This window comes from Panthera uncia, chromosome D4 (assembly GCF_023721935.1).
Source record: "Panthera uncia isolate 11264 chromosome D4, Puncia_PCG_1.0, whole genome shotgun sequence".
In the NCBI taxonomy this organism is placed as follows: domain Eukaryota; kingdom Metazoa; phylum Chordata; class Mammalia; order Carnivora; family Felidae; genus Panthera; species Panthera uncia.
Genome location: NC_064807.1, coordinates 77703354 through 77719286, shown reverse-complemented (window position 1 = coordinate 77719286; position 15933 = coordinate 77703354). Strand labels below are relative to the sequence as shown.

General features: G+C 41.8%; 1 protein-coding gene across 1 annotated transcript in view; it reads left to right on the top strand.

Annotated features, from left to right (window-relative positions):
- Positions 1-3071: 3071 nt before the first annotated feature.
- The window catches only part of MEGF9 (multiple EGF like domains 9), a 94433-nt gene continuing 81571 nt past the window's right edge, over positions 3072-15933 (top strand). Inside the window, exon 1 of the mRNA XM_049627952.1 lies at positions 3072-3843. Within this exon, the coding sequence (XP_049483909.1) occupies positions 3252-3843 (592 nt within the window). The 5' untranslated portion in view covers positions 3072-3251. The remainder of the gene's footprint in view (positions 3844-15933) is intronic.

Genomic DNA, 15933 nt, shown 5'->3' with positions numbered 1-15933 from the left:
GTGCCTACTTCCTTTTTTTTTTTTAAGATTAAATAAAATATTTCATGCATAGCCTTTAGTGTAATATCTAGCACACGGTAAGAGCTCAATGATCTATTATTAATATTTACTATGCTTTCTTCATAGCAACCCTGACAATGACTTTATATGATTAAACGGAACGTTCATAATAACGCTTCTGTCTCACATTGGATTCTTAAGGTGTTTCTGGTTTTTAAACATAAAATATTATTCCTAAGAAATAAAAAAAAAAGTTATCTTGTCGTTTAGAGATAAAGGCAGAGCAAAAAATTTAAAGGATTAAATACTGAACGAACCAAAATGAATACACTTAAATTACCTTTCAAAATAGTTCAACATTTTCTATACACGTTACAGGGTAATTAGCCCATCTTAGAAGCCTGGGCATATCCTTGTATGAGGCCAAGTGCTGGCCTAGAGCACATTGGTAAGGATTTCTTGTCGTTGTGATTCTCCAGGCAAAGAAGCTGTATCAGCTTTTCTCCCCTACTGCCAGAGAATCTCTGATCTAGCACATCTTAGGGCCAAACCAGCATTTTCCAGCTATATCTTGCAGATAGCTGGTAAGGCAACTGTCAGGCCATGTCACCTAATGGGGAAGTTATGACACAGAGGGTTTTTTTTTTTTTTTTTTTTTTTTTTTGTGGTCCTTAAGCCAACAAGGCTCAAAGTTAGCTCAGGTGTAAATGAAAAATGAACTACACAGATCGAGTGCCTTCTGTATACCAGGCTCAGGGGAAACGTTCTCTTCAATCCTTAGCGCCTCTAAGTGAGACAGAATTTATTGATCCCACACTATAGATGAGAACACTGAGGCCCAGAGAGGTAAAAGGTTTCTTCCAAGGTCACAGAGCTGGCAGTCATGAGCCAGATCTGTCTGACTCTCAAGATACAAGCTCTTTCCATGGCACCACAGGATCTCTTTTCAATTTAATACAATTCTATCAGCATGGATTAGTGCTTACACATATTACCCCTGCTAGGCACTAAGAACACAGAGAACAGCCTAATGGGAGAGACAGACCCATAAATTCTAAGTTCTAGTATTATGGCTGATGCATGCCTGTGAGAAGTAAAAAAACCAGGTGGGCAGTTCAATTTACCCTGTTGTATATATTTCTGAAAGCCATCCTTAATCCCTTTAGGAGGAGGCAGGGGGGAGTTTAGATTGATAGATTAGGACTATAACCAATGAATAAACAAAGGGCAGTTGGCAAATGGGAAGGGGGAGTTTAATTCCTCCTCAGAGATCCAAGGAAATCTCTTAGAGGATATGGTGTTTTGATTGGGGTTTGAAAAGCAGAAAGAATCAGCAAGAGAATATGGGGAAGGGGCTGACCTGTCTACCTCCTTCCGCAAGAGAAGTAAAAACAGAATCCTGAATTGCACTTGCTAAATACTGGTCTGAAACCAGAACACCTACGCACCCCCCTCTCATTTTGCCCCCACTCTTACTTACATAGGCAGACCTACCAACACACACCCATATACACATAAAAAGAAACAAACCCTATAGAAAACATACATAACACATACATCAGCACATGTGCAGATACTTAAAATACATAATACACAGAAATAGACACTAGCCCCCATACGCTCACACAAATCCATGAAATCTTTGTACACAAAGACTCACAAAGATGTTTACGCTCTCATCCACAAGCACATACATATCCTCTCCCCACCTACTACTCATGCAGGTGAATAAATGCATTTTTAAATTAACATATACCCAAGTTCACATACAAATCTCATCCCGCCTTTCTGGTTGGAGGCCAGTGACTAATGGAAAAGCATGCACAAAGGCAAGCATCACGTAGGAGAGGCCAGGAATGGGTTGGCGTCGGGGTTGGGATTAAGTCCTGTCAGATGACAAACCCGCCCCGCCTGGCTCTCCCCAGAAGCTGCATCGCCTGAGCAAGCTCTGGATCCTGGGCAGATGGTGCGAGGCTGCGCGTCGGAGTTCCAGCTTTATAGGGGGTTCGGTGTCACCCAGGGCCAAGCTCGGCTAGCAGCCGCACCCCAATCCCTGCAGTAGGCAGGCGGCTAGGGGACACATCAGGGCTGTGGCGTGGGGCTTGTCCGAACACAGCACGCGGAGATTAGTTAGCATTAATGAGGGTTTACTGCGGGCCGGGGACTAGGTTAAGCCCTTTTCAGTACGTTACTTAATTCTCGTCTCCGTGACAGGTGGTGTGGGGGTGTTACGTGTCTATCATGCCCATTTTAGAGGTGAGAAAAACTGCGCTCAGGCCGCAAAACCACTCAGCAGGAAACAGGACGCTGAGGTTCAGTCGGGTCGGAGCCCATTCTCTCCCGGGGTGGGGGGGTGGGGTTAGGTTAAAGTGTGCACGTGAGTCTGTCTCCCCTACGCAGGAAGCTTGTACCTTCGGCTCCGGATGAGTCTCTAGTACCCCACCCCACCCCGTCCTGCCTGGCACAGAGTCCGGCCCGCAGCAGGTGTCTGATCGGGGCGTGGGTCTTGGTTCAGTGGAACTCTCAGCATGGGCCTCAGTTTCCCCATCCCTGAAATGGGAATGGCACCGCAGACCTCGCGGGGTCGAGACCAGGCTTATCTCGGGCAGCACAAGCAATGCTGAGCTCTACGTCGTCGCTGCTGTCGCCCTCGCCCACGGCGGGGGTTCCAGCCCTGTCTCTACCCGAGCCCGGGTGCGTCGCCGGCGCCCCATTGTTCAAGAGGGCGGGGAAGCTCCCGAGAGCGGATTCCCCGCCCCGGGTCGCTCTCGCCGCCCAGTGGAGCAGACGACTTGGCCCGGCGTCTGCCGCGCGGGGCGCGTCCTTTGTCTGCTCCGCGGCGCCCGATGCCCGCGGCCCGCGCCCCGCTCCTTGGGCAGACAAAGCCGGGGCTGCCGCGAGCCCGAAGGGCTGGAGCGGGGCTCGTACCACCCTCCTCCCGCCTTAACTCCGCCCCCTCCCCTCGACGCCATCTGATTGGCCCGCGGGGCTACAAAGAGGCCGGGAAGCGGGTGTGTCACGTGGGCCAGCGTGACCGCCCATTGGTCGGGCGAGGCTGCCAATCGGAGAGGGCGGGCTGTCCGCGCTCGGCCCGGTCGCTCCCTCCGCGCTGGGGCCCGCCCGCGGGGCCGGCCGCCTGTCAGAGGGAGGTGGCGATGGTGCGCCCGGTGGCGGTGGCGGCTGCGGAGGCTTCCCTGGTCCGAGCGCAGGGAGGAGAAGATGACTGACCGACCGACTGAATGACTGAATGAATGAATGGAGGAGCCGAGCGCGCCATGAGGAGCCTGCCGAGCCTGGGCGCCGTCGCCCTGTTGTGCTGCGCCGCCGCCGCCGCCGCCGCCGCCGCCTCGACAACCCCGGCGGGGAATGTCACCGGTGGCGGCGGGGCCGCGGGGCAGGTGGACGCGTCGCCGGGCCCGGGGCTAGGGGGCGAGCCCAGTCGCCCTTTCTCTAAGGCGACGCCTCCCACGGCCCAGGCCCCGCGGACCGGAGCGCCGCGCACTACTGTCCACCGGCCCCTGGCTGCGTCCTCCTCAGCCCAGTCCCCGGAGACCACCCCTCCTCGGGCGACGGCCGGACCCGCCGCGACCACCTTCCAGGCGCCGCTCAGCCCCTCGCCCACCGCCCCCCCGGCGGTGGACCGTACGCCGACCGCCCCTCGCGCGACCACCGGACCCGCGCCGACCACCCTCTCGACGAGCACTGGCCCGGCGCCGACCACCCCTGTAGCGACCACCATTCCGGCGCCCACCACTCCGCTCACCCCGACCCCCGTGCTCCCCGGCGGCAGCGGCGTCCCGCCCACCCCACCTGCCACCGAGGCGCCCTCTCCCCCTCCCCCAGGTGAGTCCCCGCGCCCCTCGCCGGCTGCACCCAGCCCCGCGGCTGCCCACCCGGCTCCCAGCCCCGGGGCCTCCAGGGTTGGGCTGGGTGCCCGCGATTGACCGTCCCTCGCCCCAAAGTTTCCCCAGATCTTGACTCCCGGAGGGGGGGGGAGGTCCGAGCTCCAGCTCGCCCGCCCCCCCCTCCCCAATCTGGAAAGTCTTTTGTCCCCCCCTGGGCTGTGCTTCCCAGGGAGGGGGGCGGCTGCGGTGCGGAAGGCATCGCATCTCCCTTCCAAACGGGGCTTCCTGGCCTCTGTCGGAGACCCCCGAATGGGCGCAAACTTTTGGGTTCGGTTCGCTCGCCCTGCCTCTCCGCCGGGGTTATTTCGGGAAGTTTGAAAGCCAGCACGGTACCTCCTTCAACCAACGGGTCGAAAACTGAGTGTAAGGGATTCCTTCCAGAGCTTCCGTTTCCTTGCTCATTTCTCCTTGTGTGTGTGTGTATATATATATATGTATGATGTGCATGTGGCAGGTGGAAGAGATACTAAGGATTTTGTTTACAACAGTAGGACAGACCACTCCAGGCCAAAAAAGAAGAAGAAGAAGAAAAAAAAAAAAAAAAGGCAGTGTAATCCATGTGTTCCCTGCAAATGACTGGATTCAGTAGGTCATTTGGGACAGGTGTGCATCTAGGTTGAGCATGCCCATAAATTAGGTTAAATCCCTTCCTTGCACCATTTTTTCTTCCTCAATTACAAGGTCAATATGTTTGCACAAATACACGATTTAAACAGAGATGCCCATTGCCTCTCCCCCCACCCCCCACCCCCACCCCCCCGCCTGAAGTTAGAATGTTCAGTTTGGAAGATGCTGATAAAAGCCAGTATCTGTTTGAGTCCACAGAGAAAATAGGCTCTTCTTCCTGCTGGTTGAAGTCTCCAAGCAAAGTTAGAGACAACTCCTATTCTTGTCTCCTTTGAATCTGAAGTGGGCTGGGACTAAACAAATAAGACCTGCCTTGTCAAGACATTAGACAAGAGCTTCTGAATTCCTTTGCCTGAGTCAGGGTGGGGATTTGTCCAAACTATTTGCCAAGCTGTACTTACATTAATGGATCTCTGACCTAATTCTTAGGCTCAGCGATTTACTGTAGAGTCAGGTATGGACTTTGGACTATAAACGAATTTGTAGAGAATTTTCCCACATGATTACGAGTCTTAATACAGTCTTGAATTTTGGGCTGGAGCTTGGCATTGACATCCGTAGGAATGCAGATTATTCAACCATAAAAAGCTAAGTTTGCATCTCTTCTAGCTTGAAGGAGTATATGAACTGGCTGGATTTTGACTGTACCCTTTTTTGGCTTTGGTATAGAGAGATTGACATATTGCTGAGAGACAGGAAGCATAGTGGTTGAGAGTGTGGACTCTGGAGTCCATTCGCAGGTTTGAATCCTCGCTCTGCCCCTCATTAGCCGTGTAATCTTGGGCAGGTCATTTAACCTCTCTTCAACTGGGAAGTGAAGATAATAATCGTACCTACTTCATAGGATTGCTGTGACGATTAACTAAGTTAATACATTTATGGTGCTTAGAACAGTTCCTGGTGCAGACTAAGCACCATGTGTGTTAGTTAGCCTTATGATTACAATTTGTGTGTGTGTGTGTGTGTGTGTGTGTGTGTGTGATAGAAAGCAGTTGAGACCTAATAGTAATGTGGTGATTTGTTGTTGTTGTTGTTGTTGTTGTTGTTGTAGTAAAATATTATAGAAAAAGGATGAATTAGGTGTTCCAGAGTTTGAAGCACCCATTTAGGTAGCATTTAGGTAGTTGCAAGATCACTTATTTTGAATGGTGAGTATATGTTAAATAAGTCTGTGCAATCGATGTTATTTTACCTTTATTATTTTCATATCGTTATTTTTAAATCACAAAGTTAACCTTTAGTTCCAAACAATCCAAATCACCAGAAGTCTGCAAAGGAAAAAAGTGACAGTCACTCCTTTACTGTTTCCTATTTCCAGTCAGTCCCTAGAGGTTACTACTGTTAACAGTTTGATCTCTTTTCAGACATTTTTCTGGGCATTTTGGAGCATACATATACAGAAGGGTTTTTTTTTTTCCCCGTACACAGAGGGTTTTTAAAAATAGTTTTCAAAAACTCAAAATAATTCTACACATATTGTTTTGCAACTTGCTATATTCACTTAACTATGTATCATGGACTTTTTTTTCCCCCATGTCCATAGTTAAAGTCTACCTTATTCTTAACAGTTACATTTTTTGGCATAAGAATAATATAATTTTTTAAACTAATCTACTTATGTTCACTTAGGTTGTCTGGGATTCACTTTAAAAAGCACAGACAAGAACGTGTCCTTCCTTGTTAAGTCCATCATGTGCATTATTCTCCAACACTTCGGCTTTAGTTTCAAAGAATCCAATTTCAAAGGAAGTAAAGCCGGATTGATGAATATGTGCCATGTGCACTGTTCAAGGCTTGAGCAACTTCCATGGACTTACGTATACCTACGTCTCTAGTGGTCTTTGGGTGACAAAAGTTTTAGAAGGAAGTCCAACTTCAGTAGCTCTTCTGGGTTTTTTGTTTTTTTTTTCAGTGTTCTTTTTTTTTTTCTTCTGTGTTTTAAATTTAACATTGTTCATACTTTTTACATTGTTTGTGTCTTGTTCTCAGCAGCTGAACTGAGCTTTGCAGGCCTACCGATAGGTAGTTTTTGGCTTTACAATCAAGTATGGCCTTTTTATCTGAGCATGGGTTCTAGTCTACTTCAAACAGGGCACACATCTCTTTGACAGAGAGAAAAGTTCTCACTGATCTTGAGAGACCTAGTTTGGCTTGCAAAGTTGGATTCTCTGGCATTCGGGAAGATGGTTGGTTGTACTGGGTATTTTATTTTAACGTTCCTGTGAGGACTGAATGCTATTGATAATATATTATGTGATTAGATGGGTCTTCTAGCTGCTGTTTGATTTAATAAGAATTTCTTTCATAGGGGTCTGGCTGAGAGCTCTTGCCTGCCCCTCAATTAGGGCCCTCTTTTGTTTATAAGGACACTGATCTGCAAACTGAAACTAATTGCCCAGCAAACAGGCATTTTCCTCCCACAGACTTGGCAAAACATTTGGCTGATTGGTTGGCTGGGTAGGACATTCTGAGAAGGGTTAAGGGAGAGGCTGTGATGCCGGAGGATGGTAGTTATCAGCACTAAGAGACGGAGGTGGTGACAGACGTTTGATTTTTAAAATTATGGACCTTTAGGGCTAGATAGGAGTTTAGAAGCCACTGCCGCCTAGCATGGCTCTACATTTTAAAAACTTTTATTTTTATTTGTATTATTTTAGAGATACAGTATGTGCGAGTGAGGAAGAGCGCAGAGGTGTGGAGAGAGAGAATCTCGAGCAGGCTCCGTGCGCGGCACAGAGCTGATGCAGAGCTCCGTCCCGCAACCGTGGGATCGCGACCTGAGCCAAAACCAAGAGTTGGAGGCTCAACTGCCTGACTACATCTCAAGAAATACTTTTAAGAGTTAGCTGAAACATTGGTCTCTGTGGTTAACACCGGCTGGTTCTGGTTCTGCCCTGTGGGGCCGTGCGGGACAAGTTTGCTCTCTCGGTGCCATGATAGTTCTTCAGGGATTTGGGGACAGTGATCACGTTGTCTCTGGGTCTGGACTAAGTAACTTCAGCTCCCTCAACTGTTCTTTGTGTGACTTGGTTTCGGATTCCCTCACCATCTTGGTCACCCCTCTCCTGGACTTTTCCAGTCTTTCTGCGTCTCTCCCAAAGTGTGGAGCCCAGAGCCGAACATAATACTTCAGATGTGCTCTAACTAGCTTGCAGTAGAGAGGGCGGTTACTTCTTTACTTCTGGATGCTATGCTACTGTTGATGTAGTTAGTTCCTAATCACAGTAGCTTTTTTGGCAGCCACATTATGTTGTTGACTCATTGAGTCCATTAAGATAGCTGAGCCTTCAAAAAAAAACAAAAAACAAAAAACAAAAAACCACACACAAATACTAGTTGAGTGTCTCTTCATTCTGGACTTGGAAATTCTTATTACTTTCTAAGGTAGGAACTGAGACATTTGGCAAACATGTAGATTTATTGTGTTAGATTCAAGCCATCCTTTTAGATCCCAAGTCTGTCAGTGCGCCCCACCCAGTTTATTCACATTCACCTACAGGGTGTTCCAATAGACAGAGTCTAAGGACAAGTTAGAGCAGGCTGATTCTTACCTCATAGGGGAGAGTGAATTTATGGATGATAAAATAGTTTGGAAGGGAAGGAGTAATGATTTAGTTCTCAAGGGTCTCTTCTAGCTCTAAAGTTCTGTGATGATTTGGGATATGTGATTCAGGGCACATCAATGGCCCCCAAAGAGGCTTGCTTAATAATTTATTTATGCTCTAAGTTAAGAGAATAAGCTTTATGTAAGCAAGCCTTAGAATTTAGAGCTTGAAAATTCTGACCAGTATGACATGTAAATAAAGGATCATGAATGGATTTTGTTTGAAAGGAACATTTTGGGAATGCAGGGCCCTCCTAACTGTATAGGGAAATGGTTTCTTCAACTTAAGATGCTCTGCTGCTAGGTTAACAGCATTATTTGCTTGTGGTTATTTAAGAAGATACCATTCATTTTAGGGACATACAAATTGTTCACGCTCCAAAGGTAATGTAGGTTCACTATCTTTTATCCAAAACTCGTGGTGCTGGATGTGTTTCAGAATTTAGATTTTTTTTTTTTTTTCTGAATTTTAGGACGTCAATAAATATACCCCAGTGAAGTCTAGGGCAGCCTCCTATAATCAAACATAAAGATATTTGCTGCAAAGTGCGTGTATATTTACAGTGAGTGGGATAAATAAAGATCGTAAAAAGCCTTGCATTTGTTCGGGCCAGGCATTGCTGCCAAATAAGTTACAGAAAAAATTTTGGTTTTTCGATCTTCTAGGATTTGGTATCAGGTTTGAGGACTTACGGGCCACTGTAACAGTAATTGCAAACACATACAGTCCACACTATATTCCAGACAGTGTTCTGAGTGCCTTACGTACATTAACTTACTTCACCTTCACAACAGTTAGGTACAATTGGGCTAGATACTATTATTATCCTCGTCTTATAGGTAAGGAAACTGGGGCTCACAGAGGCCTAGCTGTGGCAGAACCTAGATTCAAACTCAGTCATTCTGGTTCCAGAATCCATATTATTGGCCTTTAAAGAGATGTTTACATAGAAGAGAAGGAAGCCATTTTGCTAAGAATTATTGGTCTTGGATACTAATCTGAAAAAATTTCTACTGTTCTACTGGCATCTACTCCCTTCACTCCATTGTATGCTGTTCACCTCTTTGAATTTTCTGTTTTACAACTGTTTACAACTGTGGTTTTAAAATGTAGTTCTTATTCTTTCTTTGATTATATTTTAATATGGTTTGTGATAGAGAAATTTATCTGTAGTCTTTTTAGGGCCAGGCCCAGGCCCAGGGACTTCTCAAATTTACTGTATCTTATTCCTGGTTTAAGTGCCTAGCTCTCTGTAGAAATTCCTCAGTCAGATTCATTTCTGGAATAGCATAGTTAAACTCTAAAACATTAGTTTCAAACCTTCTTTATTATGACCCCAGGAAGCCTTTTGGCTAGTTGAAAATTTACACATTGAAATAATCTAACTAGGTCTTTTTATCTTGATTTTTGAAAAAAGACCCATAAGCTTAAAGTGTGTTTTACTTTTCATCTCAGCATTTCTAAACATGTATATATTAACCTCCAGACATCCTGGCACCCTTATAAAAAGAATGGAAGAAAAGTATCACAGTACTGTTTTTACTGATGGGTAAATTATGGGTAGAGAGATTACTGCTCTAGGGCACTTGATAGATCAGAAGAGAATAGAAATATAAGATCTTGTTTAGCTGAAAGACAGTGTTAGATGATATTTTTAGTTATAAATAGCTTTAATTCATGCTTTTTGCCTTGATCTTGATTTTTATTTATTTACTGTAGATGTGATATAAAAATATTTATGACCAATGTTGAGGTTAGGTTACAGGCAACTGTGGTCACTTAGTCTCTTTTCAAGTATGCATTTTGGTTTATCTGTTTTTCACTGGAAACAGCTACCCAAACTACACTAGTAACTTTGAAGGGAGATTTTTAAAAATTGTGATAAAAAGATACTTGGACACCTACGTGTTTGTATCACAGTAAACGTTTATTCAAAATAATTATCCTTGTAGATATCTCTTTTAAGCACACTTGATAAATTTGTGTCAAAATAATCCTTCTGGTAATGCTACTGTTTCACAGATAAGTATTCTTGTCAAAAGAAATCTTTCCTATTACTTTTTATTCATTATGAAAAAAAAACTTTCCTCTTTTCTCCTTGCTTATTTTTCATTTTGAATTCCTCTATATGTCCCTCTCACTCTTGTCTTTTATTCTTAGCCCCATCCATTCTTTCATGTTCTTTAAGGAATCAAATTATCCTCTCTATTTAACAATTTACCACTTTGTCCTCCTTCAGTGCCTCCTCAAAGCCCAATTCTTCCAAGAAGTCTTTCTGGAGGAACAAAAGATGTCCTTGAAGATGTCCTGGTAACAGGGTACACAGGGTTGAACACTTTGCACTCTGAACAAAACTTGACTGTCTTTCTCTGTGACTTTGACTTTTTTCATAAAGATTTGTTTTTAGTCTATTTAATTTAGGTTATTAAGCCCATTTGAGAAGAAAGTGTCATAATTTATACAATATTCAGGACATGGTTTCATGGTATTAATTCTTTATGAAAAAAATGAGAGAAAAGTTTGTTTGTTTTCACTCCGGCCTCTTTTTTATTGCTCAGATTTTTCTCCCATTCTTTTTGTGGGGAACAATACAGAAAAAATTGTCATAACAGAAGTTATCTGCCTCAAAAAAAAAAAAATCAGGTACTTTGAATAAGTAGCAAATTTATTTTTCTATTATAAATAATATGAGTTGTGTTTGTTGGGTAGGTGGATTTGGGCCACATACCAATGTAAAAGGTTTAGTTTGGTTGAGAAACAAATGTTTGATCTTTTGAATGACAGAATTTCCTCTAGAAATCTAATTAGAGTTAATAGTGAACAGAGTGCTTCTAATAATTAACAAGTATGCAGTACGTCACAGTTACAAGGTACTTTTAGAGTCTCCAAGACTTTGGCATTCATATTTTGTTGGCTTCTGGGTATTATATGAGTGAATAAAGCCTTAACTTCTTTCCTCTGTTGGTACTTTTATTGGTGAATATTGACGAAACTTTTACAGGTTTTTGGATGGTTTCACATTTGATATTTTGTATTTCAAACTGTTGTCTTTTGGGTTTACTTTGTTGAATGTAAATCTTTTACTACCCTTAATTACAGAATGGAAAATGGCATTTGAAGAAGACGAATGCTTGCTTTATATTTTCTTTGCTAGGCATCCTGTGGGGCAGTTAAAGAAAGAGCCCACTAGTCACTAAAAGTAAATGTGATGGAGATGACCTCACAATGTAGTTCACAAGTGAACTATAGAACTTGATTGGGAAGGCTCATGTAAATTTCAATTTTTTTCAGATTGATATATTATTCACTTTTTTTCTAGTGTCGAAATCTGTTTGGAAATATCTTAATATACTATTTCAGGCATATTGCCTCAAATCAGTGTATTAGTAGCAAAGAGACTTAATACCCTCACTTCTCATTTCCAGTCTAATATTTTACACTTTGGCTGGAACAGAATATTAACTGACATATTATTGTATGCCTAGTTACTTCTCAGGATTTTTTTTTCTTTTACATACATCATGTCATTTAATTCTTCAACAATGTAATAGTTAAATATTATTATCCTTACTTAACGGATGGCCAATACTGAGATCCAGAAAGGTAAAGTAGCTTGTTTGACCACATCCAGCTAATAAAGACCATGAGGTCAGGGACTTCTGTTTGTCTTGTTCACAATTATGGCCACAGTGTCCAGCCCAAAATAGATCCCCAATAAATATTGAATGATTGAATGAATGAAGAAGTTGTTGCTAGCTACACTATACTTGCAGTATATTCTTGAGGAAAATAATGTTATCTGATGGCCTTTTCTCTTAGTTTAGAAATTGATTTTTTGGGGGGAACCTGGGTGGCTCAGTTGATTAAGTGTCTGACTTCAGCTCAGGTCATGATCTTGCTGTTCCCGAGTTCAAGCCCTGCCTCAGGCTCTGTGCTGACAGCTCAGAGCCTGGAGCCTGTTTTGGATTCTGTGTCTCCCTCACTCTGTGCCCTTCTCCCACTTGTGCTCTGTCTTTTTCTCTCTCTCTCAAAAATAAACATTAAACAAATTAAAAAAAAAAAAAAGAAATTAATTCTTGGGGCACCTGGGTGGCTCGGTTGCTTAAACGTCCGACTCTTGATTTTGGCTTAGTTCATGATCTCACATTTTGTGAGATTGAACTCTGCATCAGGCTCTGCACTGACAATGTGGAGCCCGCTTGGGATCCTCTCTCACTCTCTCTGTCCTCCCCTGCTCTCTCTCTCTCTCTCTCTCTCAAAATAAATAAATAAACTTAAAAAAAAGAAATGAATTTTTTTCCTTCTTTTACCGTTCTTCACTCACAGGGATAGCATGAGAACTTACTTAGGACAAGCGGAGTTCTTTGAGATCTAGCAAATTACATCAGTTACTGAGTTTTTGTTTCCTAACTTTGTTCCTTCTATTTATCTTAATAAAGGAAAAACAACAGTAGGCAAATGAACATCTGATAACTTTTGTAGAAAGAATAGCCACGTTGGGAAAGCTGAGCATTTGTCTGTAAGACAACGGACCCTGCGTTCTTTCTCAGTTCCCTCACCAGTTCTGTGATCTTGGGCAAGGAATTTCATCGGTAAAATGAGAGAGGTAGACTAGATTTGTGGTTTTTAAACTGTATTGTTCGGGAACCTGCGGTCCCTCAGATGTGTTTGGGAGCCAGGATAGGGACTGAGGAGACCAAGTGGGTCTACTTCTGGGCCCTCCTGCCAGTCCTCTCACCCTACATCACCACCCACTCCGCAGTCAGCTCTGCTCTCATTTGGTTTATATACTGGGTTTGTTCTTTCAGTAAAGATTTTTGAAACAGGCATTCTTCTAGTCTAAACTTTTATGATAAAGAAATTGTGGTAATCTCTGAGCTATTATTATATGGCCATTAAAATGCTTACGTTACGTTTCATAGCAATACACGTAGGAAGAGAGCAATATACAAAATGTGAAGTGGCTAAAGCTAAGTAATGGGATTATGGGTCATTTGAATCACCCTCTGTGTTTTTCTGAATTTTCCAAGTCTTTTTGTCAATCAGTATATCCACTTTTAATTTTATAGTTATAAAAAATGAATAAAATGTGAAAGTGTGTAAAAAGCCGTGATAAGCTTGGTAAGCTTTTACTTATGTGAGATCAAGTCAGGTGATATTACCAGGGCTACTTTAATTTTTAATTCCTGACATTGACTCAGCAGTTTTGATGTGTAGCAGAGATATTTGCTTAGTCTCAGTGAGTCGTGGTTCTGAAGAAAATAGAATACAGAAGACAATCCCCAAGAAAGGAAACTATTCTTGAGGTCTGATGAATCTTAACCATAGGGTAGGATTGACCTATCTAAGATTTGGGACCTCCAGGGGAGGTTTAGCTGAGATCTTAGCAGAGGCTGAAAACAGAACTGGTTCTTTATCCATATCATTCTGTTTGGGGGCTTTAAAACATGCACTTAAAATTAATTAAAGTAGTTTAGTGAAATATATCTTGTTTAAATTGTGCAGAATTTGAATCATGGTATTGCTCACAGCTTTTACCAATAGAAGAGCTTTGATTATTTCTTCCTTTAAAGATACAGAGCCCCCAAAATTTGGTTTCGGTCTGTCCATATGTTTTGCAATTAGATCAGATGGGATTGCTTTTATACTGGTAATATAACAGCTGTTCTATAGGATATCCTTGCCAGGGAGACAGCTAAGCTCTGAGGGAAGGGAAAATTTATTCAATTGGAAAAGGATTGTGTTCTGCCTAGTCACAGGAAGAATGATAAGAAGTATGAGTGTTTTTAACCTGGCTGGAAAATGTTACTTAGTAAATTTTGGACTCTTTAGATAACTGATTTTCGTAACTTTTGTTTCAGTCTTAGACACTTCCTAGAAACTGGCATATTACCAGGAATCTTATTAGGTTTTTATTATTTATTTTTAAAAATGGAGCGCTTTTACTTGAGGTATGTGAGCACAAACAGGAGATTAAGAGTAGCACTGTTAATTTGAAGGAGAGCATCATATTCTCTAGTTCCTTTTAATTTTGGAAATGGTTTTTAAAGGTGTGATCCTTAAAAAATATTCTAGGGAAAGTTTAGATGCTGTCTCTGAAGGAAAGTGGATGAACTGAGTAGCTTTTAGGTTCTCTTTGTCCCATCTATCATTTATAGGGATGTAATAATAGTTTGGGAAGCATTAATGGAAATAATAAGGAAAAGAAGGGATGCTTGGTATTTCAATGAGTTTATCCTGATTTATTTGTAGATGGAAGTTTGATTAGAGGAAGGTGTTAGACTTTTTTTCTGCTGTAGATTATAGTCCTTATAATCCTACAGTATGTTTTCACTTATTCATTCTATATGAATCACATTAACAATATAGCCCCATGATCCATTGATGTTGTGTGGGTTAATGAATAGTTATAAAGTATACCAAAAACACAAAGCAATCTAGCTGTTAGGTATTATTATACTGAATCGTTGGTGTATTGCCTGCAAACCTATCCTGTTGAACTGGTTTTAGTTTTTAAGTTAGTTTGTTGCTTTGACTTGTCCACAAAGGCAGGGCTGAATGGTTTAGCTAATCAGGAGAATAGCAGTTCAGAAGAACTAAATTCCAGTCGTCTTTCTATTCACTTTGTAGGTTCCTGAGCACATTTTTAAAAATGGCTCTGTGACTTAGTTTCTCTAACTATAAAATGAAGCCTGTTTCTTACTTTCAGTCTTCCAAGGTTTTTGAGAAGTCACACATACAGATTCTTGTGGGCTTTTCATAAATGCAGTGACTTTACAAATTCAAACTGTTTTCTGGTATCCTCTCCTGATTACATGGTTCATATTAGCTTATAATGTAATGTGAACAAGGTAGCTTTTGACTAAACACAATAAAGAAAATAACAGAGGTATTTACATGTGGCTTCTTTACACAAAATATATTTTTATACTATTTTGTAGTTAACATATTTGTGTAATTAATGGACTGTAGTGGTATTTTCCAAAGCTTGGGATGCTTCAGTATTATTTTTCTTCCCATACAGGCTTGAGAAAATATAATAATCTCTCTCTCATATTAAACTTATAAAATAAATAAGCTGTTCTTTTGTAGATCTTAATATTACTTTTGATTGAGCTGTTTAGAAGGGATTCATTTAATATTTGTTATGATTATAAAAATATATATGTTCATTTTACAAAATGTAAAGAAGGGTAAAACAAAAAATGAACCCAGAGATAACAGTTAACATTTTAGTGATAGCTACAGAATTTTTTATACCTATATTTACTTTATCGCCCTCTCTGCCATTGGGATAATTCTATATGAATATATTGCTTTGATACTATTCTTAAACTATTAATAATATATTTCAAATATTTTAACATTTTAAAGTGAGACATCTTTCAAATGAAATTGAAAGTAGTAGTGTTGATGATATTTATAATCTAAATGATGAGTTTTAATTCTTTTAATTTGAATATTTTATTATAAACTCATAGAAGACATTTAAAAATTGTAAAGGAAGATCCTGTTAATCACGAAAGGTTTATCCCCCCTTTGGCATATGCAGACAAGTCACCTCCATCTGTGTGCTAAGTTACTGTAGTAGATGCTTCCTAATAGTTACAGAAAAAAATAACTAAACCATAAAGCTTTATGTCATTGGCTGAATTTAATATTTTATTTCTGTATGCATTGCCCCATTTTTCACAAATGAGATCACTTATTGGTTATGAAAACAGATGCGTAAGTTGGGTTTAGTACTCTTCTGAAGTCAAGTATACGACAAATAATTCAAAATGAGAAATAATTCA